At 39.2% G+C, this 27994-nt stretch overlaps 1 protein-coding gene across 4 annotated transcripts; it reads left to right on the forward strand.

Moving 5' to 3' along the window:
• Positions 1-685: 685 nt before the first annotated feature.
• Positions 686-27417, forward strand: OGT (O-linked N-acetylglucosamine (GlcNAc) transferase). Of its 4 annotated transcripts, none has more exons than XM_054838887.1 (22): positions 694-941; positions 4694-4874; positions 5949-6192; positions 7621-7689; positions 10686-10802; positions 12150-12229; positions 13625-13820; positions 14053-14193; positions 14399-14499; positions 14692-14845; positions 14947-15048; positions 15312-15491; positions 16734-16892; positions 18973-19062; positions 20995-21120; positions 21859-22029; positions 22137-22253; positions 22333-22500; positions 24364-24516; positions 25224-25476; positions 25660-25783; positions 26379-27417. In XM_054838887.1, exons 1-22 carry the CDS (start codon positions 905-907, stop codon positions 26551-26553), a joined length of 3138 nt encoding a protein of 1045 aa, XP_054694862.1. In that variant the 5' UTR covers positions 694-904; the 3' UTR covers positions 26554-27417. The 4 variants fall into 4 exon arrangements, 3 of the variants coding, with proteins under 3 accessions (XP_054694862.1, XP_054694863.1, XP_054694864.1); XM_054838888.1 differs by having other exon boundaries at positions 696-941; positions 4724-4874; XR_008578887.1 differs by lacking the exons at positions 25660-25783; positions 26379-27417 and adding an exon at positions 24086-24207 and having other exon boundaries at positions 686-941; positions 25224-25365.
• Positions 27418-27994: the final 577 nt, after the last annotated feature.

Consider the following 27994-nt stretch of genomic DNA (forward strand, 5'->3'; position numbering starts at 1 on the left):
GTTGTAGCCAGGTGGGTGTCAGTCTCTTCTCCTAAGTAACAAGCAATAGGACAAGAGGAAATGGCCTCAAGTTGCACCAGAGGAGGTTTAGATTGGATATTATGAAAAATTTCTTCACTGAAAGGGTTATCAATTGTAAGAACAGGCTACCCAGGGAAGTGGTGGAGTCACCATCCCTGGAGGTATTTAAAACACGTGCAGATGTGGATAGGTACATGTACACACGTAGATAGCATCACAGTTTAGTGGTTGGACCTGGTAGTGTTAGGTTAACTGTTGGACTTGATGATCTTAAAGGTCTTTTCCAACCAAAACGATTCTATGATTCTATTGCTGTTTCCCTGCTCCCCGGTGTGGCTGCCTGGTGAACACAAGTGCCGTGGGCCGGGCCCAGGTGTCCGCTCAACCCCGATCTTGCCTTCCGGCAGGTCCCGCGCCATCAACACCCCGATGTACCGCGGATGCCATGTACGGGATAATCCGCACGACAGAGGGCGGTTGCGCACGCGCAGTTCCGCTACGTTTGTCGCAACGGCTTTCCGCGGAAGGATACCTGAACTGACAAATATGTATCTGCGCTCGGTGACAGGACGCCTGCCCGCCGAAGGGCGGGCTTGGAGGAAAGAGGCGGAGGAAGTTCCTGTAGGAGTCCATCCGCCGCACATGCGCTCCATATGGGCCCACCGGCTGGCTCCTCCCGGACTACTTGCCGGAGGGAGCAAGTTCCGGCAGCAGCCATTCGGCATTTTGGTGCCTCCGCCACCGCCATTTCGGGAGACGCTGCTTCAGCGCGCTGGGACCGTGGGCAGCTTGGTCTTGCGCCGCCCGCTTTAACTGAGTGGGTCTCTCCGTACCTGCGGCCCTTCTGCTGCCTCTACTAGAGCCTTACCGGCCCCTTTTCCTGATGGCGTCCTCCGTAGGGAATGTAGCTGACAGCACAGGTACCGTGGCGTGCCGCGCGGGGATGGGCGCGCTGGGGGCCAGTAGCGCCGCACCCCTGTGGAGGCCGGGCCCTGCCCTCGTCTGGGGCCGCACGGCGACTTACGCCCCCGGGGCTGTGCGTGGCTCGCCCTGAGAGCGGGGTTCTGTGCTCGCTGGGCTCGCTCCCGGCGGAATTTTCCAGAAGTGGCGGCCTGGGCGAGGCGGTTGTTCCCGGCGCGGCCCCCGCCTCCTTTGTGTTTGTTTCACCTCGCCTCGGGCGCGCCGATGGGCTGTCGCGGGCTGCCAGCTGGCCCGGCCTTGTCCCTCGGCGGGCTCTTGTCGGTGCTACCCGGGCACAGCCTGCGACTGTCTCTTGGAGGAGCGTGGCGCCATTAGTTCTTAGTGCGGTGCTCTCTTACTGCTATATTTATCCGATTATCAGGTGACTGAGTTTTTGTAGAGAACGAAGGACGGTAAAAACCTGAGTCAAAATGTACTGGTCCAGAATATCTCGGTACGCTTAAGGAGCAGGTCTTTTGTGGCATAGCCGAGAAGTACAGCGCTTTTCTGGAAAGTAAGGTAGCGTGTTCTAGCTAAGAAGGATACTGTCCTACATTTAGTTTACAGATCCAGAACTTGAGGAAGGGAGGAAGAAGAGGAGAAATCTCACTTTCCGTTTAGAGCAAGAAAAAGATGTATTCTGCTTACTGAAAGGATGAAAGAACAATACAGTGTTATCCCCCAGATTTTTAGGTGTTTTTTTTAACCAGAGGAAAGGAAGAGTATGAAAAGCTGAAACGATGTCTGGGAAAAGTAGGAAGAACAAAAAAGAGGATCTATGGAGAAAGAGATGGGGTAGCAATGCAGAGATAGGGATATAAAGAGAAATGGTAGTGATACAGAAGTGGAGGGGCTAAGTGCTGCAGTATGGTATTTCTTTGCTCCTTAGCAAGAACTGCATGTCTGGTCAGACTGCAGCATCCTTTTGCAGCCTTGATCTGTGGGGGTGAAAAGAACATGTGCACACTTGGGGAGAGTCATGTGCTCCTTCCTCACGGCCTCCCAGATGGAGGTGACAGCTGCTCCTGTGGGCCTAGATTTTAAACGCAAGGTTGAGCATGAGCGTATGGTAAGTGCTTAGGATGTTATTTCTGGGGAAAAAAATGACCTTGGGTACATTTGTGATAGTTCTGTGTGGGTTTTGTAGGCTTTTCCAAGGTCGTAGTGAAAGCATGTAGCACAAGTGGGCCTACGTACATAAATTTGCGTATGCAAGGCTTGATAAGGGTTTCTTCTGGCTGTGGCTCTGCACTGCAGTTATTTTCTTTAGAAATGGATTCAGTGAGCAACCGTTGATGACTATGTTATGGATTCTTTGGGTTGTAGAACTTTTTCTTCCAGCCAACTTTTAATAAAAAGTTTACCACATTTTTTTTAACTTTGTGATATAGCTGTCCACTTCCTACTTTATAACAAACTTCTCGAGGATCATTGGTAAAATATTCATTTGCAGGTAGATCACTGGCTGTTTTATGCTGAGTGATTGGTTGCTTTATGTGTTCCAGGAAGATTTGTGAAGAGCCTTGATAAATGAAAGAAAATTTTAGTGTTTCACTTATTTTGTTGCTTTTGTTAGCAATTCTTATTCCCAGGTGTTAAATACAGTATGTCTGCACTGCCTTCTCTCTTGCCCTTGGAGTTGCAACTTCAGTTTCACTTTTTACTTAAGTAAGCAAAATGTAGCATTTAGATAAAGGTTGGAAGCTTCTTTCCAAGTGGTCATAAGAATTTAAGTCTAAACTTCAGAGTTCTGGTGGGTTTTGGTGGTGTGGTGTGTGGTACTTGTTTTGTTGTTGTGTGTGGTGTGGTGGTGTGGTTTTTTTTTTTTCTACTTTAGCTTTGAAATTTAGTAGCACCATTGAAATTTATTTGAAGAAGTAGTGATTCCATGGGATATGCTCTTCCTTTATTGAACTTCCCTATGTTTGTGCTATCAGCAGAACTTGAAAATACACTGACTGCCAGAGGGGCTAAACCTGTGTGGCTGTTGAGGGCAGAGGGAGGGAGTGAGGAACAGAGTGTTGGTACTTCAGTATCATTATTACTGTCTGCACCTTAGACTTTCATAAATGGTGCTGTCATTCTTATGTAGAGTAACAGTTTTATCTGTTGCCAGTAGGTTTAACCGATACTGAAGTCCACTTTTCCCTTACTGAGGGTTTGGAAAGCTATTAAGCTAGGCTCCTAGAAACCAGGAGTCTAATCTGGATAAAGATTCTTGGTTAGTGATTTGTCAAGTATCTGAAAACAAGTAGCTTCGGTAGTTCCAACTTACTGTGAAACAGTTCAAGGTTTTTGCGCTGGCAGAGACAGTATACTATCTGGAAAAACAACTTAAGATTGCAAACACTGCATGATGTAACCAATCTTCAAAACCTGCTACTGCCAAAAAAAGCAATTTTTAAAATAATTTACATCAATCCCAATTTCATAAAATAAACACTAGATAGTAACTCTGTACCTAATCTCTTTGTGATTATTTTGCTATCTTTAAAGTTCTCACAAAAGAATTAAAGAATCTCAGTGGACTTTTGCAGTACCGAACTGCAAAAATATGTGTTCTCAGATACTGAGGTGCTTCCTCATATTAGGAAGGATTTATCAGTTTCATTTAAATTCAGAATTTTAAAACTGTAGGTCCCAGTGGAACTGTTTCATGAGTGGAATTAAGTGACTGCAGAGTACTGGAAATGCTGGACTTCAGGAGGAAAAATAAGAGATACTTGCAGTAATCAAATATTTTAATAGTACAAATCAATTGGTATAAAGGCAGAATTTGAAGGCCAGCACTTCTTTCTAGGATGAACGGTTGTGTTTTTTTCCAAGCTGCACTTGTCTATATTTTAATACAGAACCATGCTTGTAAGAAATTTTATTTACTTTTCACACTTACAGTTGTTTTTGTCTGAAACAGGTGGTGCTTCTTTTGAGTATTTTGTTCTCCACAATTGTATCTTAAATACTAAAATAATTTTGTCACTCCCATTCCAGCTAAGCCTCCAGAAGCAGTAACTTCTTTCCTGTACCCTGTTTGTTTAATGGTTTCTTCTGTAGGCCAGTTGCATAATTGTTGAAGTGTGTGTTTGTGTCTCATCAGATATTTTTCCCAAGACCCAATTTTTTTCTGTGTAGGAACTTTTACTCATTATAGAGAATGTAGGAGTATAGAAGATTTAAGGAATGTTACATGTACTTTTTTTTTTTTAGAAAGGGATTTCACTACTGGCACAGCAAAACTTTCTCTTGTTCAAGTCCTTTGCAGTTTTTGTCTGCTGTCTTTCATTTCCCTGTTAAGTTTTTAGAGTTTGTTTTTAATACTGCAAAGCATAAGATGTACAGTCTTTGGGGTAGAGTGAGGAGACTGGTTCTCTTAGCCACGCTTCTGCTGTTAGGAATCAAAGTACAGTATCATGTCAGGAATCTCTTTAAATATATTTCAGGTTAATGGGAAATGATTGACTTACAAATATTCACAGTCACTGTAGTCTACATGTTTCCTGTTATTAGCTGATGAAGTCACAGACTTGCACAGATAATGTTAGAAATATAGGTTGGGGCATGAAGATCTGAGAGTTCAAACTGCCACGTGCTGTAGTGTTTTATGTAATTTCAAACACTTTCATCCTTCAGTTGTGTACACTTTTTCACATTGTTTTGTTCCCATTATCTAACTTCTTGTTTTCCCCCCTTAAATGTTTTGGTGATTCTCCAGAACCAACGAAACGTATGCTTTCCTTCCAAGGGTTAGCGGAGTTGGCTCATCGGGAGTATCAGGCAGGAGACTTTGAAGCAGCAGAGAGACACTGCATGCAGCTTTGGAGACAAGAGCCTGATAATACTGGTGTGCTTTTATTACTATCGTCCATTCACTTCCAGTGTCGCAGATTGGACAGGTAGGAAACTTGAGGTGTTCTGTCAAGCTTTCGTTATAGTTTGCACCTCTAATAGTGCTGAGCATAGCTGACAAAAGTTCTGTTCTAACATTTCTTTCTTTTTTTTAATCACTGAGTGCAAATACTTACTAACTTCATGGCAGCAGTAAGGACTGGTCAAAGATAATCTTCCTACTTTTTGCATTTTGTTAGGGTAAGAGAAAATCAAATTGGATTTGCTAGCTTTACAACAAACAACAGATCTTACCATTTATCTCACGTTATTTTAATATTGTACATGTTAATATCGGAGGGTTAGCCACACTTGTGTGTACTGGAGGTATTTACATCTGTAAACAAAGGCTTTTGTTTGTTTATTCCACCTGCAGTGTGGAGGTTTGTGGTTTTGTTTTCTTTTTTGTTCAAGTTGCAAGACTGTTGCCAAATGGTGTGATTAGTTAAGGATTTTTGTGATCTGAAAGTTGTCTCTATATTCTTTCTGCTTGCTTATTCCTGATCTTGCTTTCTGTGCCTCAAGCATTTTGAACTTTACTTGTTCTAAGTGTAAATCTGAGCGTGCTGGTGAAGGAACTAAGAATTTCTGACTGAGACTTATTTTATATAAGCTTCCGAATGAAGTTGTAATAACAGTTCAGATATGGGAAAATAAAATGGGGGAGGATATAATAGAGTTTTACATCTACATCTATCAGCTATATCCTGCTTCTTGAAAAGAGTGTAGATTGGAACATTGCGTAAAGCGCACAAATGTTGGAAGAGGCTTCACAGGATTTCTGTAGTGTTTTCTCCAAGTGTGTTGAGCTTAGCTTTGGTGAGGTGGCTTGAACCCTACTGATTGTAAAAGAGAATTGTCTTTCTTCAGTAGAATCTGAAATAGGAACAGGGAGATGATAGTTTAATAAGCTAGAAGCTAAACATACAAGACAACTCTGTAAGTCCAGATTTGTTAGCTGTATGTTTGGCTCACTAAGCATGAATGTTCATTAGGTAGGTAGGTAAACAGGCAAACACTGAAAGTCAAGGGTGGTTTTTTTTTCTTTTTTTTTTTTTCCTAACTTGTCTAATTTCCTCCAGGTCTGCTCACTTCAGCACTTTGGCTATTAAACAGAATCCATTGTTGGCCGAAGCCTACTCGAATTTGGGCAATGTGTACAAGGAGCGTGGACAACTACAAGAAGCAATTGAGCATTATAGACATGCACTACGCCTCAAACCAGATTTCATTGATGGATATATTAATTTGGCTGCTGCGCTGGTAGCTGCAGGTGATATGGAAGGAGCAGTACAAGCATATGTGTCTGCCCTTCAGTACAATCCTGTAAGTAAAGCTTTATTTTATAGAAGAATTCTGTACCTTACTGCTGTCCCAGGACACACAAATAGCAGGTTTTTAAAAACCAGCAAGTCATAATCCTTCCCTCTTAACTTGTACACCATAAAATTAATGATATACTTCATACTTAGATAACAGAAAAGCAAGGAATTGGTTTGTTGGTTTTTTTCCTCAATTCAGACTTTTCAGTGAATAACCTCGTATTTATCTCTGTGTGCTTTAAGGCAGTATCATTACAGTGATAGAATTACTGCTCAGACTTGAATGTGAGATCTTGAAAAATCATCAGGTATTACTTTATCACGAAGTCAGAAATTTCATGGTGATAAGAGTTGCCTTGGTTAGCTTTCCACTGTGGACTGGTTTACAGAAGCATCAGTTTTATGTTTTATAGGCTGAAACTGAGTATAAGTCTATAAGTGACTACTATAAAATAGATCTGGTGTTTGGATTTTTGGTTGTAACTGTTTTGAACTGATATTTTTAGTAAACAATGTATCAGACTGCTATATTTTTATTTTGCATTGTACTCAATTTGTGTAGTACTACGTAGCATGATGACGGTATCTGCTTGCTATTTGGTCATAAGTTTTGTCAAAAATTACTTAAAATGCAGCAACGGTCTGATGCGCACACATTGTTTTTGGAAAAGCAAATGCAAACCCAGTCCAACAAGAGCTCAAAATCTTGTTTCACTGTGTTATTCAGCCTAGGTGAACTTGTCTAACTTACTATGCTGAGTGGTGTGACTAGTAGAGTTTATATACTGGTTAGAAATACTCTAAGATGGTGTTTTGTTACAGGAGTTGAATTTTGTTTAGGTTAGAAACTTTAGTGTTGCAAAAATGTCACCATTCTGTGGTCTTTACTGCTGGGTAATGCAGTTGCAGCCTGTGCTGTGGTTACAAATGCAAGAACAAGAACATGTGGCAAGGCTGTTGAAAGTGGATGGATTAGTGGGAGAAAAACTGCTTTGAGGAGATACAGGAAGCAATATCACTATATATATATAATCTATTTAAAAGCCATAATGGCAATGATATAACTTAAGAATAGAAGTTTGCAGTCATGCATTAAAAAAAAAAGGGGGGGTCTTCAAATACTTACGTATAGCAAAAGAACTTATGCTGCAGGGAGGGATTTTTTTTTCTTTTATATTTCTGTATAAAGAGGAATTGCATGAAATATTGCTTTGTTCTTTCTACTTCTTTATGGTTGTATTTTTACAGTACTAATATCAGTAAGATTATCTGTTGGCTGTAATTTTAGGTCAAGAAAAATAACATTTGTGATGTATTTATTAAGAATTTAAAATACATTGTAGAGGACTGGAGCATTCCTTTGCAAGTTCTCTGTGAAGACCTTTGGGATGTCTGAAGTCCTGAACCTCATAGTGTGACTTTGACTTTTCAGGACTTGTACTGTGTTCGTAGTGACCTGGGGAACCTGCTCAAAGCCCTGGGTCGCTTGGAAGAAGCCAAGGTAGGTGTTGGGTAGAATACATGTAAACGTCAGTGTTTTGAAAACTTGAACTTTGCACCAAGTCTTCAGATCTGCGTTGATCTACAGACAGTCTGAGAAACTGCTGAAAACTGAAGGCATTGAAACATCCCAGAGTAGTTGCAGGGCAAGATATGGCATGTCCATGTTTAAAAGTTGGTTTAAGTCAAGAAATGGAACATTACCAAGCCTTTCTGCTGAACTAGACTATCTGATACCATTCTGAAGTATTGGGCAGGGACTCCATCATGCTCTTATCTGGAAATAAATAACAGTCCTTCAAATATGAGGCTTGCCTGCTGATGCCAAGCAGAGAGCCTGTGGTTAGCTCGAGATCCCTGTACGATGCAGGTGCTATTGAAAATGCTGCTCTTCTAAAGTCCTTTGTGGCTTGTAAGCGGAGAAGAAACTTATCCAAATGTTATCTTGTAATATTGGCTTTTAAAGATTTTTATTCTTTTAATTTTTCCCTTTCCTTGATAGTGGAAGAAAGGCTAGTAAATGATCAATAGCTGCAGTATGCAAACCCCTTGAATATCTCTTCTTCATGTCTTCCCTCTCCCCTCCCCTAAAATAAAGAAATCAGAAGGACAAAGCTGGTTTGTTTGGGAAATGAACTGATCGAAAGAAAACTTGCTGTAGTGGAAAGGTGGCTTCTAGCAGTCTTGTGTTTCCTAAACTGAGAATTTGAACACCAAGATGAGTTTAAAATTCTTGGCATGTTAAAACTTGGATTGCACAAAGAAATTGTCTTGTTACAAGCCACCTTACGCGTCCGCGCTGCAGGGGTGAGGAGTGTGGAGAAATCGGAAACACTCTGGACTCCACGTCTGTCGCTCCAAGCCCCACGCGCATGCTAAAAAGTGGAGTGTATGAACAGCGTAGCTGTCTGTTTGGCTGCAGCACCATTGGTGGTGGTGGTGGTGGGGGGGCGGGTAATGATCTTTATGGGGTAATGGGAGTGCAGGTTCAAAGTTCATTATTTTTTTTGATTTCTCTTAACTTGGATGTGCATACTGTCCTAGGGCAGCCTAACTGATTTGATCAGCTCCAGGTTGAAAATATTTCACAGCAGCATTTAGAATTTGAACAGTCTTTGAGACACTTGGTTCTCAGCCCACCAAGCGGACAGCTAACATGAATTGCACTTCACTGCAGCTTTAGTGTGACTGGTATAGGCCAAGACACTGCGCCTGCCTTAGGTTGCTGACTTCTTTGTTTCAGAGCTCTGGAGACACCTAGTTTGAAAGTGTTATTCCGTTTTGTGAGAACTTAATAAATGAGGAAAAACATCTTGAGTAAATTGCAATGTGTTTCTTTGGTTATCAGTCCATTTGAAAGATCAAGCCAGCAGATTCCTTGCAGTTTGAACTAAAATTTAATTTCTTTGTAGATATTTCAGAGCCTTTCTTCCAAAAAAAGTCCCTGCTGTATGCAATTGCCCTGATTAACCCTCTCCCTTCTGCATGTCTCCCTTGTTACAGACAGATTATCCTCATTCCCATGTGTTAAGACTTATCCAAAAAAAAATGCAATTGCTTTGTTGAACTCTTACTAATGATCTTGTTTTATTTTCTCTCTTGTTTTTGGTTTTTCACCACTGATATTGTATTTAGAAGGTTTCAGGTGGGTGAAACCTCCTATTCCATGCGTAAGGTGCCTCGCTGAAGGGAGCTCGAGGCCTGGATCTAGGGCAGACACACACCTCCTCCTCCTCTTCCAGCAAGGAACGCACCGAAAAGTCACATGATGAGAAATATGGTAACGGGTTTGTAACTGCCACAGCAAAACCATTTGCCTCCATGCCTGAATCTTCTGTCTTGTGGCTTCAAAAACAGCTTAAAATATTTAATTACAAGCAAGTAATGTAAGAAATATTTTATACTAGTAGCCACAAATTCTTTCAAAGAAATAAAGTAAAAGTAAATTAAAATATTTTTTAAAAGAAATAATTGGAGATAGTTAATAGTAAAAGCTTCTAACTCTTCTGGTTGTTCATTTTTTTCCTTTTTTCTTCTTTGTTTGGATTGCAGCGTTCTGCTCTTCTGATGATGCGCTGTGATCCTGCAGTAGCGCAAAGGCTGCGCAGCGGTAACGCGCACTGCGTGCGATTAAGCCCTCGTGAACGGTTGACTAGATGATTAATCTCTGATTGGGTGACTGCCCAAGCTCCAGGCTGTAGCCTTTTGGATAAAATTGGGTTGTAACGCATTTAGAGTCCAGACATCAAATTGAATATGTGAGTTTCTGTATGGGCCTGTCTGGTAGATTAATGATTCTGGTTGGCCGTTCACTGAACCTAGGGGCAATCAACGTAGCAAAGCAGTTCGCAGCGATAGCGTGGCGCCGTGCTGTTTAGGATGCGCAGCGATTTCTTGCGCTTGCATTACAGGGACCTAAACCTTCATGCAGTCCTGTCATTTGAGGTTTTGAAGCTGCAGATGATTGAATGTATTCGAAGAAACTGGAATGCAAGATATGGATTGGGTGTGTCATCTTACTTGATAAGGACAATTAAAACTGAAGATTGGCTTCATCTTTTTCAGTAGTTTTTCTAATTTTTTAAAGTAATTTCTATCTGGTTTAGAATATTTCACAATTTAATAATTTTATTTCACAATGAAGTTGCTTTTACACAGTAATTTTTTGGTTTTTATGCACTTAAGGGTGGCGGATATTTCTGCTGAACAACTTGAATTATTTTTAAGATGATTTCTGTGATGACCTGGTGTCTAAAGGCGTGTTAACTTGTTATCAGCATAACTGAAAAATGGTGGGCTTGCACCCAGGTTTTGGTTTGCGCTGGCGCAGGATCAACAACAGTTTGCAGCGCATTAGTTTTGGCGCAAGCTAGCCTATACTGCAGGGTCACTTTTGGCTGGTTAGAGAAGGCATACTAACAATTACTCTTTCTCATTTTTTTTTCTTTTTACAAATATTCCCCTTCCCTTGTATCTCTCTTCTTTAACTGTTCCAAGGCCTGTTACTTAAAAGCAATTGAGACTCAACCAAACTTTGCAGTGGCTTGGAGTAATCTTGGCTGTGTGTTCAATGCCCAAGGAGAAATTTGGCTTGCAATTCATCACTTTGAAAAGGTAACTATCTAAGCCAGTCAGCTTCACTGCTAGATTTTAATGTACATGCAGTCGTTTGCTTGTAGATGATAGAAATATTTTGATCAGCAGAGAACTTACTGTGATCTTGTTAATTAACTTCCTGTGTTAATTGTTTTTTTACTTGCTGATGTTTCAGACTGCCTGTATGCCGCTAGAGAGATCTGTTTAGAACTGCCCTAAGGACTTCACACACATGTCAAATATAAGAAAATTCATTAAGTTGTTTTACAGTCCTTTTCCGGAATAAATTTTTTTAAAAATCTGATTTGATGGGAATGATTGGTGTGTTATGTGTGAGAGGGAGAAACAACTTTCTGTTTAAAATCAATTTTCATTGTGATTTTATTTCAGGTGTTACTGTCCTCTGAGTAATGGTGGAGAACAATTTTAAGTGACACACTAATTCCTCTTCTTCAGGATTATTTTTCACCAGTATTGTTTCAGACTTCTCTAGATTGAGGTCATTAACTAGTTGTCTCATACCTTCTAGTTAGTGTCTTAATTCAGTTTGTACTCATCTTTTAAGTTTCTAAAGTGACTGAAAACTGTGTTTAAGATGTGTTAGACAGTTTTTTACTGATATTTATGGCTTAAGATCTACAAAAATAATTTTAACTGCTTGGGATTTTTTTATCTGTGTCTAGTTAGTGGTAGATTATAAAGTATTTTAATTTAGAAATAATAGTTCCCATGAGACACTGAGTGTGGCCTGTCAGATACTCACATGTAGCTTATTACTGCATCTTCTGTAACTTTATTGGTTCTTAAGTTTTGAAGGGAGTGAAAATGTTTTAGTTAAGTGGCTACTGAATTTTCCCTGCACACATGATGTATTTGTTCTTTTCTTGCTCTTGTGAAACTGTCTATATTTTCCTGGGCTGCTAAAGTTTTAAAATGCTGTCCTATTTTGCAGTAGAGAAAGGATATGGATTAGTTTTTGTAGGGTTTTCTCCCCTAAAAGCAAATTAAAGGCAGCATAGCATGGGTAGACAGGAGTGTTAAGTGTGATCAACCTAATGTGAAGTAAATGTTTAACAAATTATTCTGTAGTAATTGCAACTGAGTAGGTAAGCCAACAAATAGTTTGCAGGTAGTATGTGCTGTCATTTCTACAAATAAATAACTTTGATGCTCTGTGATTGTTTTATATAACTTAAGTTTTCCTTCCTTACTAGGTTATTGATAAAGTCTTAGATGCTTACAGATTGGGTTTCTCAAATTTAAAGAAGGGGAAAAAAACAAGAACCAAAAAAACCCACCAACTAGGTTTCATAGAGAATGTTTTTGTGTTAATGCTCAAAACTGTTACTTCAAAAATATTTTCAGGCTGTAACACTTGACCCAAATTTTTTGGATGCTTACATCAATCTGGGAAATGTCCTGAAGGAGGCAAGGATATTTGACAGGTAAGTAGATAAGTACTGTCACTGTCAGTGGCCTGTCAGATGTATCAAGATACAAATTGGGGTTCCTCCTCTTTGGACAGTGTAGCAAAGACTTCTGCTGTAAGCTAAGCAAGCAAATGGCTTTGAAATGCATACAGAGCAGGCTATTGGAATTAATTAAAGAAAATAATCCTGTGGAATGTAATAATTAGTTACTTTCTTGTACTTAATCACATGTTAAAAATGAGAGTTTCTGAAGTTACTGATGAAAATAGATTTTAAATTAAGGCTGGGGACAGGTGAAGATAAGATGTCTGAGAAGGGCATGAACCCTTGAGTTCTCTTTTCATTATGTGATTCAGGACATGATCCACAAGTGTCTTCTAAAATTTTCCTTCTATGTAAGACAAGTTGAAATACTGAAATTCAGCTAAGCATCTGATTAAGTATTCTGTATTTGTTATGTGTTGGCATCATGTTATTGCATGGAGTTGCAGTACTGTTGCTGTCTTTTTGAGCTAACTTGAGATCTCTGATCTGATACATGAATCTTACTTTTGTTTCTGGAAGAAGATCTAGGCTGTGTTGTTTATATGCAGTGTACCATATTGCATCTGTTAATTGGATTACAATTTCTGGTAGCTGTAGTTTGTGGCTCTAAATTTAATAAAAGCTTTCAGGGAACAGGTGAATTATTCTAACTAGGTGGATTGAACACAGTGTAATTCAGTGATTTCTGTTTTAACCACGAATTAATGGACCAAACAGGGGCATGTTTCCTCATAATTTTAGACTTTACCTTTTTGAGAATTTACTCACTATGTTGTGATTTTTCTAGAAATCAGATTAGAATACATCAGTCATTTATATAGTGTTAGAGGAGCACATAATTAAAGATCTCACTTTTGAACAGAGTGAAGTTTGAAGTATAAGTATGATACATGTGTTAGGTTAGCAGAGAGAATAAAGACATAATAATGTGATACTGTTTATATTGTTACTATTTAATAAACTGGAAGAAAATGGAGCAAAGGTTTCATGCTTATCGTAGTAATCAAGAGTGTTTAAAAAAAATAGACAAAAGCTTTACTTTTTTTCCAGAAGACTTACCTTAATAACTATACAGCATCAGGTGGGAGGAGAACATTCCTGTTTTATGAAGTATTTCAAGTCTGCTAGTTATTACAGAATTGAGCATAGTGTTAGAATAACATGAATAATAATTCATCCCTTAATTGGGCTTTTAATTCAGGCAGTACTCCTCTGTGTTTTCAGTAACATCTTGTAGGGCAGATTTGTGTGTTAATAATACATATCCCTTCAAGTTCATTTTTTAAATGTCGGTCACTTTTATGACCAAGGTAAACATAATTGCTGGTCTGTGGATGATTGTTTACCTTCTTTTTCTTGTTACAGAGCTGTAGCAGCTTATCTACGAGCCTTGAGTTTGAGTCCAAATCATGCAGTTGTGCATGGCAATCTTGCCTGTGTGTATTATGAGCAAGGACTAATAGACCTAGCAATAGACACCTACAGGAGGGCTATTGAACTACAACCCCACTTCCCTGATGCCTACTGTAACTTGGCCAACGCCTTGAAGGAGAAGGGCAGTGTAAGGAGTATTTTTTTCCTTTTTAAAATGTTTAAAAGTACAATGAATGTTTATTTTAGATACCAGGTGTCACCAACTTCATTAATACAGAATGTTGTCCTCAGTCATAAGGAGGAATAATTCAGGAAATCTCCATCTTGAACCTGTTAAAAATGATTGTATAATGACTTCCCGTTAACAGTGCTGTTACAACAAATATTACCATATTAACAGTATCCCTTTTTTTTTGAAGGTGGTAGAAGCAGAAGAATGCTACAATACAGCTCTTCGACTTTGTCCCACTCATGCAGATTCTCTCAACAATCTAGCAAACATCAAACGGGAACAGGGGAATATTGAGGAAGCTGTCCGTCTTTATCGGAAGGCTCTTGAGGTACAGTTGAATGTGGTGAGGGAGAGGTGAGGAGTTAAAGTTGGGAATGTGTAATATGATATAGGGTTTTTTCCCCTCTTTGGTCATAAGTGGAGGAACGTCTGCTCAGACACCTGAGTCATATAAAAAGAAGAGTAAGAAATGTTATTTTGATGTGGTCTACTTGGGGCATTTGAGAGACAGATTCTACTCTGTTTTCTTCCAGGTGTTTCCAGAGTTCGCTGCTGCTCATTCAAATCTAGCAAGTGTTCTGCAACAGCAGGGAAAGTTACAGGAAGCTCTGATGCATTACAAAGAGGCTATTAGGTAAATGAGTACTATCTATAATAGTCCCGGCCTTTCATAACAGGAAAGTGCCATAGATTTGTACAGAAAGTGACTTACAGTAGCATATTTTAATTCAGATAGTTGCTTTGCTAATGCAAAAGTCTGGGTATGGTGTGGTTCCTCATTGGAGGAGGAGCTTTTATTGTTCATGACATATATTATCTTTCTCAGAATCAGCCCCACATTTGCAGATGCTTATTCTAATATGGGAAATACTTTGAAGGAGATGCAAGATGTTCAAGGAGCTCTGCAGTGCTACACCCGTGCCATTCAGATAAACCCAGCTTTTGCTGATGCCCACAGCAACCTGGCCTCTATTCACAAGGTAGCACATGCAAATGATTCACTCTTAGAGTATGATGGGGCACTGTAAGTACTTACCCTGAGTGTATTTTTATCTGCTAACTCATTTCTGTGTCTTTACAGGATTCAGGGAATATACCAGAAGCCATTGCCTCTTACCGCACTGCTCTGAAACTGAAACCTGATTTCCCAGATGCGTACTGCAACTTGGCCCACTGTTTGCAGGTGAGGAAGACAGGGCTTTGATGGTAATTCTTAAGATTCCTGTGCAGCAAATGCTAAGCTTGATCACCTCAACCAATCACTAATTTAAATGTAAAGAATAGACTTAAGTCTTAAATCAGAAGATGAGATTATACAGTCATCAGCAGTCGCTACTGAAGTTCTTGCTTCCATTTTTGGAAGAAGCATTAGTCTGAACTTCTGAAACATCTGATATAGGTCAAAGGAAGCTGTCTTAATATTATTTTAATTTTTCCTTTTTCTAGATTGTCTGTGACTGGACAGACTATGATGAAAGAATGAAGAAGCTGGTTAGCATTGTAGCTGATCAGCTGGAGAAAAACAGACTGCCTTCTGTCCACCCACATCATAGCATGCTGTACCCACTTTCTCACAGTTTTAGGAAGGCTATTGCTGAGAGACATGGAAATCTGTGTTTGGACAAGGTAGGAAGTTTTATACAGGCCAGTTGTGATTGAAGTACTTTGTGGTTTTGTGTGTTCCTAATGAAAATCTAATACATAGTTAGTATCAGCCTTTGTAAGGTTTCTGAGTCACTGACCTGTGGAGAGATAGGACGTGGTATTACTCACCTAGTTTTGCAAAGTACATGCAAGGGGTGTTTTGGAAAAGCAGAGAGTAAACTATTCTTTCCTGACAGTAAAACAGATCCAGGCAGCTGTGTGATAGTGTTTCTCAAAATCTGGTCCTTTCCAGCATCTGTAGTGCTTGGAACCTGACCTTGCCTCCAGTGTGAGATTTGGCTCTGGGATTTCCAAATGCACTCGCTTTAGTGGTGATGGCAGCAGTGTTACAGGGGTGATGCATCACAGTAGGAAGTACTTGAGTATTCATTGTGATTCTGTTTTGGATTACTTTGTATACAGTAGAATAGATTGTTCCAAAATCATCTCTTGCTGCAATTACTTAACTGTGTGCCATTTCCACGAGACTGGACAGCACCTCAAGCTGCCAAGAGTACAGTTGCAGTCAACGGCAAATTCTCTAACTTAAATTTGATAGAACTTCTTTTTCTTTTCAACTAGAGAGTCATAACTGTTGGCACTTGTGAATGTTGAGATGGACTACTTGAGCAGGTTGCCATTTACAATTGAAAATACTCTGTCAGCCAATGGAAGGGTCTGGTTAACTAATGTCAAGATCTCAAACTTCAGAAGATAACATTTAGCTTTTAAACTGGCTTGTCTTAATAGCCTGATAATCCTGTCAGTGGCTACAAACTGATGACTGGGGAAGATGAGCATAAGAACAGAAAGCATGCTGTGGTGCTTCGTAGGAATACTGTTCTAGTGACAAGTGGCTTGTAGTTTGAGAACTTCCTGGTCATAGTGGTGTGGTATCAGTATATTTAATAATCAGGGGTGGAATAGTTAAAAAACGAAAACAAACCAACCTGGTTGGTAGAAAAGCAGAAATGTCAGCTTGTAGTGATATCTGTCTTTATCTGGCTGAATGTGTGTATATTGATGTCTCATAACACATTTTGTGGACATTGGCTCCAACAGAATATGTATAATGCAGGTTTGAAACAACAGATGCCCATGAACCATTTACTTGAATGTGGGATAAAGTTAATTCTACAAACTCATGGGATTTTTTTGTCCCTCTCTTTAGCATTTAGGTTTGATTCCTGAGTTTATAAGTAGTTGTGTGTGTTTTCTTGACAGATTAATGTTCTTCACAAGCCACCATATGAGCATCCCAAGGATTTGAAGGCTAGTGAAGGTCGACTTCGTGTTGGCTATGTGAGCTCTGATTTTGGAAACCATCCAACCTCACACCTAATGCAGTCAATCCCAGGCATGCATAACCCAGACAAATTTGAGGTAAAAATATAAATGGCATGCTTAAAGCTTTAAATATGGCTGTAAGTGGCACTTTCTTTTTCTTGGTGCAGGCAGGTAATCTAGGGAAAGGTAAATTTTTGTTTCTAGGTTTGTGGTTTTTCTTTTTTGTTAGCAGGCTTTTTTTTATGGGTTGAAGAGTTCTCCAGCCTGAGTCATCCTCCTTTAACAATATGAAGTGTTATTTAGAAGGCAGGCAAACTAGATACCTGTCCTTAGAATTACTGTAGGTAGGATTTGTGGCCCATGGAAAACTTTTTTTTTTTAAGAAGCTTCAGCTGCTGTTCTTCGAATAGATGTGTTTTAATATCAAGCTACTACTGTCTGGTTACTTCTGAATTACAGATATGCATCTGGTTTTTGTTCGCTCTGTGCCGCTGGCTTTTTTTGCATCTATTTTTCTCTGGGATACCTGAATCACAAACATGAACTTTGGATTGGTCTGGTTGCTGCTTTTTCAAAAGGAAATTATACACTACCATTACTCCAGAAGGAACATAGACAATTTGGCATTGCTAAAGACAGTCATGTCCATATTTATTCTTGTGTCATGTTAAGGGATTAAGACTGCAAATAGAACTAATTCCCAGTTACACTGTTTTCCCCATGACTGTTTAAATTGCCTTGGTTTTGAGCCCCTCTTTTACAAGACATGAGAATGCCTTGCCTTTGTAAAAGGTTTTAAGTCCTTTCCTTGCAAAAGTGTTTTTTATTAATTTTTTGGTTTGGTTTGGTTTTGGGCTTTTTTTCCCCCCTACCTTCTTGCTTTTTTCTGGTCATGAAGTCTTTGTAGTCTGAAATCCTTGTGGCAGAGCTGCATGCTTGAATTGTTACCAGAAGTGTGACTATGAAGCAGGTTTTTTTTAATTAAACAAATTGGTGGTCTGACTACATGGGAGGTGGGGAGAATACACCATTTGACCTTGAATCAGCTCAAGACAAAGGACAGGCAGTCTTTCTTGTTCTGGATTTATAAAGATCTACAGAGCTTAATTTAAATTATCTATTTTACTAAAACCATGCTTTTGTCCATCAAGATAATAATAAATTATCTGCATATTGGTTCTATTCTGTATCTATATGTGCTGGGTTAGCTAAAGATGCCTGTATACATAACCTGTCAACCTTGAGTTTCTCAGATACACTTGCAGTTTCTTAATTGGAGAGAACTAGTCACTGTTTAAAGAATCTGTTAAAAAAGCTTCCCCAAGACTTAGCTGGTCTGTTCAACCTGAGTCATAATTACGATTCTCGCTAATTACAAATTCGAAGGTGTCTTGTAAAAGGCATTTTTTGGATTGAGGGCCACAAAGTTGATCAGAGGGCTGGAGCACCTCTCCTATGAGGACAGGCTGAGAGAGTTGGGATTGTTCAGTCTGGAGAAAAGAAGGCTCCGGAGAGACCTCATTGCGGCCTTCCGGTACCTGAAGGGGGCCTACAGGAAAGATGGGGAGGGACTGTTTATCAGGGTGTGTAGTGATAGAATGAGGGGTAATGGCTTTAAACTGAAAGAGGGTAGATTTAGATTAGATGTTAGAAAGAAATTCTTTACTGTGAGGGTGGTGAGGCACTGGAACAGAGTGCCCAGAGAGGTTGTGGATGCCCCATCCCTGGAAGTGTTTAAGGCCAAGTTGGATGGGGCTTTGGGCAACGTGGTCTAGTGGAGGATGTCCCTGCCCATGGCAGGGGGGTTGGAACTAGATGATCTCTGAGGTCCCTTCCAACCCAAACCATTCTATGATTTGCATAAGCTTTAAATTCTCTGTTAAAATTACTTTACCTTGCACTGATGAGGCCATTGTATACGTGTCTATGCAAGATGCAGTGCCATACTGTAGCACCAGAACTAAGGAAAACTGAGGCCTGGTGCAAATGTGTCAAATGCCTAATGCCCCTTTCTTTTTTTGGACTTCGTTCTCAACTGGTAAATGCCACACAAATAAATACAATACCTGTATGAAACTAGATGTAATTTAAAATTGTAATATCATACATTTTATAACAAAGCTATTTTGTTGGCAAGTTGTTGCAGACATTCAACTTTTAGTGCCTCACATTCTAGGTATTCTGCTATGCGCTGAGCCCTGATGATGGTACAAACTTCCGTGTAAAAGTCATGGCTGAAGCAAATCATTTCACAGACTTATCTCAGGTAGGCTTTTTTGATGCATTGACCTTTTAGCAAATCTGAATGAAGAAAGAGATCTGCCTGTAGTTTGAGATTTTTAGTTGCAATCATCTGTTGAATTAGACTGATGTTAGTCCTGAGAATTTCAGAGTTTGTAGATATATTGGTGTTACACATTACCTGGGATGCAGTGGTTATTACGTGACATCTGTGTGATTATTAAAAAGTAATATTAGCAATACTGAATAACTGTTCTATTAGGTCTTAAGATAATAGCCACATCTAAATGTTGTGGATAAGTCAAGATGCCACAACTGCAAATAAGTTTACTCCAGTAAAGCAGGACAGAGGCTTAGTGATTAACGGGGGATTTTGCCCCTCTATCAAAAGGCTGTTTTGGTAATGTTTACAGGTAGTTTGGATTTTTTTTAAGTTCTAAGTAAAAACTGATGGGGATTTCAGTATACACAAGTCAAGGACTTGTTATACCATCTTAAGATTACTGCAAAACCCTAAAACAACATGGGATAATCAGTGTATGTTAATAGTGGAACTGGAGTTGGCACCTGGATAGTCCTAGATTAGGTGATAGATAAAACTTGCATGTAGTTTTTAAACTCATGTTGTTCAGAATCTGCTCTCATAAGTAAAAATGCTAACTTGGTGTCAGCAGAATTTCTCTGAGATGGATTTTGCAAAGTTCATCTTTAAAAATGTTCTTTTAGAACAACGAGCTTCAGTTATGCTTGTGGAAAGCCACCTGTGTGTTCTTCCCCTCCCCCTGGCTTTTGCAGCTGTGAATGTTGAAAGCCCTTGGTCATAGTAAAATAGGGCAGCATTTTCATATTTATTGTTGCGTTTAACAGCTGTATAGGAAAAATTCTTTCCTTTGCCCAGAGTGATACACTGAGTTTTCTTATTTAAAGTTCTTGAGGCACCAAACTCATACTTTTAGGTTACAGTGCAACTCTTAAGGATTTGTACAGGAGCGTCAAACAAATAGAAACAGTTTGCTGTGATCTATTGCATTAGCAATGTAACTTACTGAAAGTTAAACTAAGATGAGAACTCAGATCGTTGTCCGCTCAGATGTAATGGCCTATGTGCATGTGTTTACCCTGCTATAAAATGTGAAGTAGCTTTCCTTTTTTACAAAAATTTTAATTGTAGAGTGATTCAGCATTAGCAGTAGCTGTGGAGTAGTTAATTGGCTTACTCTTGGTCTTCAGTTTGAAGTAATTTCTCTGTAGTACCTTAGTTTAGGAAGCTATCGCTTGCCCTACATGAGCTTTGATCATTAATTAGCCTTACAGAAGTGATGGTGGTGAGATCTGTTCTGGTTTGTATAGCCTCAGTTTCTAGCCCTTGGTTTTTGTTTTACTGCTGCTGAGCTAGACATACATGCTTGTAGGTAATGACTAATCATAATTAATTCTTGGAGGAATTTGGAACTGTTTAATTGTTAACCTTTCAGTATTAGACAGGAAGAGACACATTGTAATTTCCAAGGCTTTGCTGTTCTTCTTGAAAGTCATTGATAATACCTGCGTGAAGTTCCGCTGTTCTTTGATTTAGCTGAGAACTAAAGCAGTTTCAATGTTGCTTGAACTTTTTTCTGTAGTCTATTCGTGACATTTTTCTGCATGACTTGATGAGTTTGGCAACACTAGCTATCATAATCCGATTTGAATGTGCAGAGGCAATTTTCAAGTACCACAGTTAGAATTTCTGTCAGTGACTGCTTCAACTGTGTCTAGCAAACTTATGGTTTTTTTGGCTTCAACAGGGTGGGGTTTTTTTCATTGAGTTGAGGACTCATATCTCTGTAAAACCAGGAGTCTCACCTAAATTAAATTATGCAGTTGACCTTTATCCATTGGTACACTGATGACTAACCACGGTATTACTTGAAGACTGAAAACAAAAATCACTTTTATGTATGTATTTATTCTTCAGATACCGTGTAATGGAAAAGCAGCAGATCGCATCCATCAGGATGGGATACACATTCTTATTAATATGAATGGTTACACCAAAGGAGCCCGAAATGAATTATTTGCCCTGAGACCAGCACCTATTCAGGTAACTAAGAGGGCTCTGAATCTCCAAAAAACCACTTGTGAGTAGGGAGAATTTTTCTTCTGGCAGAATGGAAGAAACATTGAAGGCTCATGTTGATCAGCGAGTGAGACTTTTAGGGCTTAGCGTATGTGAGCAAATAGGATAATTCTGTTGAAGCAGAGTAGTTTGGGGTTTTTATGTGCTTTATGGGCAGTTGACTGTGTTCTGAAAGAGAACTCTCTAATTGTATGAGGTTTCTGTACACCACTGGCTTTCTTGCTTTAGTAAGAACAAAGAAAGGGTATGTGAAGCAGTTGTGGAAATTAGTTGTGTTTTAATCTCTTCAGGCTTAGTGAAATTCTTGTTAGAATAAGTCAGAATCAATGTCAGGTTTTTTTGATTAAGGATTTTCTGAAATGCCTATGGAAGGAGAATGGGAGAAGCCTGAATCAGAGTAACTCTAGGCTACAGAAGTTGTCTCAGCTAAGAGAAGCTGTAATCATTGCTGGTTAGTATTCTGGCTATAGCTGCATGTAGTTGGATATTTTGCCCTTTTGCTAGAGGGATCAATTTTAGAACATCCTTGAATCATTCACTGTCTCAGTGGTTAAAGTTTGGGGTTAATGGTTGTTCTTCAGTTGATAAAGCACAAGAAGGAACTTGAATCTGTAGGTAGAAAATTTAACTTAAAATGTGTTGATTTTTTAACTTTATTTTTGCAATGCACCTGGGACTGGAGCCTTGCTTTCTTGTTTTTAGGCAATGTGGCTAGGGTATCCTGGAACCAGTGGGGCGTTGTTTATGGATTATATCATCACAGATAAAGAAACTTCCCCAGTTGAGGTGGCTGAGCAGTATTCAGAAAAATTAGCTTACATGCCAAACACTTTCTTTATTGGAGACCACGCCAACATGTTCCCTCATCTGAAGGTATGTAGAAAGATAGAGCAAGAAAGTAGGTGTTTTCCATAGCTGTCTCTATAAAATGGCACTTAGTAAGGGATCTTGTAACTTTTTTAAAACTTCTTTTTTAACAGAAAAAAGCAGTCATTGATTTCAAGTCCAATGGTCATATTTATGATAACAGAATTGTTTTGAATGGCATTGACTTGAAGGCTTTTCTTGACAGCCTCCCCGATGTCAAGATTGTTAAGGTGAGAGCTTCTCCTTTGTGTGCTCAGTCTTAGGGACTGAAGCTAGTAGTTTCTCTGATGCTTACGTGATTTATCTTAGATGAAGTGTCCTGACAGTTGTGACAATGCAGATGGCAATGCTGCCCTCAGTATGCCAGTCATTCCTATGAACACAATTGCAGAAGCTGTGATTGAGATGATTAATCGGGGGCAAATTCAGATAACTATCAATGGATTCAACATCAGTAATGGATTAGCAACTACTCAGGTGAGGCACTTCAAGACTCTGTTCTTTTGAGTTTATGTTGTATCTATATGTTTTAACATTACAAGGAAGAAAAACCTCCAAGCAAATGTCTGTCTTCTGTCACGTTGATTCATTGCCTGCAGCCTATGGGGCATTTGTGAGCTGTTACCCAGTCTCAGTTGTGTTTTTCCTCTAGAAAAAAATTGCTAGATAATACAGGCAAAGTTATTCCACTGTAGCTCAACAGTGGTTATTCATCTCCTTACATGTTTCTGAACCATGCACTATACTACCTCTCAGTGCTTAACAGTTCATGGGATTTTAGTGATAGTGACAGTTACTGGTTTTTGTGTAATACTTCATCCTTTGCAGAACAGTTCTTCCTTTTAAAATACTGTATTTTGGTATGCCATATCTTAAGGCGTAACTCTCTTGACTCATGAATTTTAGTCAGCTTATGGTCCTTCAGGAGACTTTTACATCATTTTGAGACCTTTTATTATCACTGCTTTATCCATAATCTCATGCCTTGGTTTCTTTTTATGAGTTTTTTGTTCACAGCTGAGACTTTCCTTTAAGTTGGTAATAGGTTATGTCTTAGTTTGGTCAGTAAGCTTTTTAGCATTTTTTTCTGAAATTTTTGTCCCCTGAGGATGATAGAGAATTCTTGTTGTAGCACTCCACCTCCAAGATGAAACAATATAAGCTCTGTTGGTGCTCTTTTAACAGGATTTTTATCTTTTGATCACACTAATATAACTCTTCTCTGTGCCTGTTGTAATTTGATACCAGCTATTGATGTAGGTTGAGAACTGTGCATTGTGTTTTTGAGGTCTCCTCAGTGACCCAGATAAGTAGCACTTTTACCAACTGTCATTGAACTAAATTATCTCGTGCATCATCTAACAGAGTCAGTGACAGTGAGTCATTGTCATTAATGTCAAGTTTGTCAACAGTATGCTTATTTTGGTTGGCTGCACTGCCACTGAGCTAAACTTGATGTATGTAAAATACATGAAACAGGCTCGAAGTACCTGTTTTGCTCTATCTGTACTCATTGTTTTATCTGTCTTTGATCCCACCATTGCCTAGCATTATTTAAAAAAAAAAAAAAACTAAAATCATATTTTACTAATCCTCAAGACTCTTGCATGGTATTCTGATTATCCCAACTTCATCTTCTGCTGTTTTTATTAGCATATTCCTATGCTTTGTGAAGGCTGGAAGATCCATTCTTTTTTGAAAGTCCATTAATAACTCCTCTAGTCTAATTTTCAGCATTCCCCATTATTTCCTTGTTAGCTAGTTCCTTACAGTCTTATCAGTTACATATTAATCTGCATCTTCAGTCTTGACTATCTATTCTGTGCCTGTTGTCTTTTATCTTAACCCCAACAGCACCACAAAACAAAAACCAAACACCCCCCAAACAAACCACAAAACTCCAAACAAACAAAACTCCCCCTTTGCTTTCTAAATATTTTTTTCTATTCTTCCTTGAAGTCTTAATTTCATTTTTAGTCTCGGGGAAATTAAGTGACTGCAAGGAGGGGAGGAGTCAATGTGTAATGCCTCTTTATATGTTTCTTCTTTCCAATTATTCCAGTTACTGGGAATTTCAGGGAGATATAGCAAGGGCATGAAAATGCCCAGTGTTTTGTGCCTTAGTGGTTGCAACATTGTGGCATCCACAAGTGTGTATGCATACCAGTTAAATTCTTGTTATGGGTAAGTAGACAATTTTATTTTTGTATAATAAAACCAAAGATATGCTTACAGTAACTTATGATGCTAACAAATGTTACAGTGTGTCTCAGGACAGTTCCACAGGGCATAGGCTTGTTTCCTGCAATTTCAGTGTTCAGTAGCTATTTCTTCCTTTAGATCAACAACAAAGCAGCAACTGGTGAAGAAGTTCCACGAACTGTAATTGTTACTACCCGTTCTCAGTATGGCTTACCAGAGGATTCTGTTGTATACTGTAACTTTAATCAGCTGTATAAGATTGATCCTTCCACTTTACAGATGTGGGCTAATGTGAGTATCTGTATCTAATACGAAATCTAAGGTCAGACTTCTGGAACACAGCTGTTTTGAGTTAGCAGAAACTTAATCCAAGTTAAAACTGTACCTATTCTGTGGAAAACATCGACCCTGAGCGGTTTGAATCATTACAGTGCTCATGTTGCAGGACTTAGTGTTAATAGAATATGGAATTTTTTTGATTGATGTCAGATCACATCTGTACTTCTAGCCAATGAAAAATTACATCTTGGACAGCTTCAGTATGCTGGTAGTTCATTGTGAAATAATAAGTTTGGTCTTCCCTAGTCTGCATAATTAAGTAATTAGTTAACTGGCCTTGACAGTTGGTAGATTGAAAGATCTGAGCACTGAGTGTCTGTATCAAGGTCCAGTTTATAGTGTATTGCTGAGAGTTACTTGAGGGGTAAGTTTTCTTAATATTCCATAGCATGGGCCTATAAATAGATGAGATCATAAATTTCAATACTTCCTCTCTCTATGAACTGTTGCTCAGAGTTGCTGTCCATTCAGTGGGATTAGAAATGCAATTCTAGTTACTCCACTTGAAATGGTGATCTATTTTTTTTTCCTGCTGTATATCTCAGAAGTATCAAATGATTATGCCTTTTGCTTCATTTTGGTATGTGGTAATTTCTTGTTTGGAAAAAGAAATGTTTCTGACTAAACTTTCTGTATTTGCTGCTTTATTTTTGTTACAGATCCTAAAAAGAGTTCCAAACAGCGTACTGTGGCTGCTACGTTTCCCAGCTGTAGGAGAACCCAATATTCAGCAATATGCACAAAACTTGGGTCTTTCCCAAAACCGAATTATCTTTTCTCCTGTTGCCCCCAAAGAAGAACATGTGAGGAGAGGGCAATTGGCTGATGTTTGTCTAGATACTCCACTTTGCAATGGGCACACAACTGGGATGGATGTACTTTGGGCTGGGACTCCAATGGTCACTATGCCGGGTAATGAACCAGGGAGCCTACCTAGAACAGTTGGGTTTGAATATTACTAATTTTTTTTAATAACAAACAGCAAGCCCAATAAACTTTTGCCTCTTGTAGAGGCAGAAGGAAAGTAACTCGTACTCTGCAATGTGTTACTTGATAAGCTCACTCCTGTTATCAAATTTTTTTTTTTTTTTACAGGTGAGACTCTTGCATCACGAGTTGCTGCCTCCCAGCTTACCTGCCTGGGTTGTCTTGAACTCATTGCAAAAAGTAGACAGGAATATGAGGATATTGCTGTGAAACTGGGAACTGATCTGGAATAGTAAGCAAACTTGTACTGTGTAATGTGGTAACATGAAGAATGTAAAATGCTGTATTTGGGTACAGTGCTGAGACTTACATAAGTAGTTTTAATCTTGCAGATATTAAAATATTTAAAATAGGCAATCCTTGTCTAGATGTTTCTTGTCTTGTAGTTAACTCAGCTTCTGCTTTCACAGTAAACAGGTAGCACTGTTACTCAGTTAGGAGTGCTGTTATGGAGAAATTGCTCATGTGCAGGCTCTTACCTGGTAAAAAGTGCAATATAGTTCACCTTTTGTTCTTTTTAAATTGAAGATTAAGCAGTTTGTCACTTCAAGTTAAAATCGTGCTGTAAAAAGTTACTGCAGTACAGATAATGCAGTAAGTTAATGCATTAATGTTACAGTTCTGAGTTGAAGTGGTCATGCTGGTCTGTATCAGAAATGATGAGGGGATGAAATGGCAGTATGAATTTGTTGGAAGGGGGGGAGCAGATATTTTTGAAACAGCTGTACTAGCAGTTCTGGGTTAGCTGAAAATAGTAAATTTCAAAAGTAAAGAGTATTAGGAAGTGTTTGGAACCTCTTGTGACTGCTTAAACTCTATTTTTGTAGCCTGAAAAAAATACGTGGCAAAGTTTGGAAGCAGAGAATATCCAGTCCTTTGTTCAACACGAAACAGTACACAACGGACCTGGAGCGGCTTTATCTTCAGATGTGGGATCACTATGCTGCTGGCAACAAACCGGACCACATGATTAAGCCAGTAGAGGCTAGTGAGTCTGCATGAAGAGACACTGTGTGCCCACCCAGAATTCTCCAGGAACTGAGCCTCTCAAATACTTCTGCAGAGATGATGAGCTAAAAACTGTGCATTTCTACTTAATCCGCCTGGTACTCTGTGGCTGAAGTAATACATGATGGTGATTAAAGCACAGCCAGACTTATTTCTTGCATGATAGGGAAAGACTCAATAAAGCCTGGGATCCTTTTATTCCATGAGGAATTTGAATGGGATTGAGCTGTGTACATGTGAGCCTGTGTGTGTGAGTGATGTAGTGATTGCTGAGGGAAGTTTGAACTGCCCAACCAATTATAATTTCATGGATTGATTGAATCTTCCTATGAATCTGTCTCCTTTTATGTGGATTCGGAATTGGAGCGTTTTTTGACATTTGATTTTTGGGTACTCCTGTTGGTATATGCGTGGTTCTCTCATGACAAGATTTCCAGCTAGCAAGTGTTGCTCCCTGCATTAATTTCTAAACTGTGTGGATTGAAAGGGCATATTTGCTGGTGTAGTCTTTTTTTATAGGTTTTATAAACCACTTGAGTCTATATCAGCTTTTTAATGTTTGACCTCTGTTTTGGAGCTCTCTGTAATGTGTTGGTTTAGATAAGGACTTTGGAATTTTTGTTTTGTTTTTAAGCTTCTCCAATAACTCAGCTAATTGGCTTCATGATGGCAGCTCCTATTCTGTTGAGAAACCAAATTGATCTGAAATTAATACTCCCTGCAAGTGTTTGAGGTAAACACAAACTGGTGCCAAATACCAATCTTTCAGGAATGATTGTTAATTATGTATAGAGACACAGTCCTAGGTACTGTAGCAAAGATGTTAAGCAAAAAAAATAAAGCTTTGGTTTGCCAGTTTGACTGACTCGACTACTGTTTCATGTTCGCTGCTGCCCTTGTGCTGCTGTCAGAAAAGTATTCTGAACTGCTGGCCTTTCATCTTCCTTTCGGTAATTTTGTTTTAAATAATGCTAGTTATCTCAGCAGAAATTATTCCAGGTAACTGTAGCTCTTGTACATAGATGTTTCTGTTTCCACTAGGTTAGACTAAACCCACCCAAACACAGAAGCTCTGGTGTGTGTGCATGGTTAATTCAGAGGTGTTTTTGGGGCCTCACAGCAGCTTGTTTCTTCTGGCCTTTGTGGTTCTGTCATCTCAGGTCCCACTCTGTAGTACCTTGGAGGTCATGGCCTATGTGTAAACTAATATTTTTGTTTTGAATAAGCAATTCCTAAATCTTTGTGGTGGGTCAAGGACTGCAATTTGAAATGTCAGCCTTCTAATGGTGCTAGGGCTGTTGCTGATGTGTAGCAGGTGAGTTTTATCTCCTGCTTGTGCTTAGCTTGAGACTCCAGCTTCTGCCAGGTGCACCTAGGTGACCCCATCCCTGCTGGTGCTGGGTGTATCCTGCCTGATAAGCACCCCCTTTCTGTC

Source organism: Grus americana, chromosome 12 (genome assembly GCF_028858705.1).
Source record: "Grus americana isolate bGruAme1 chromosome 12, bGruAme1.mat, whole genome shotgun sequence".
Lineage (NCBI taxonomy): Eukaryota > Metazoa > Chordata > Aves > Gruiformes > Gruidae > Grus > Grus americana.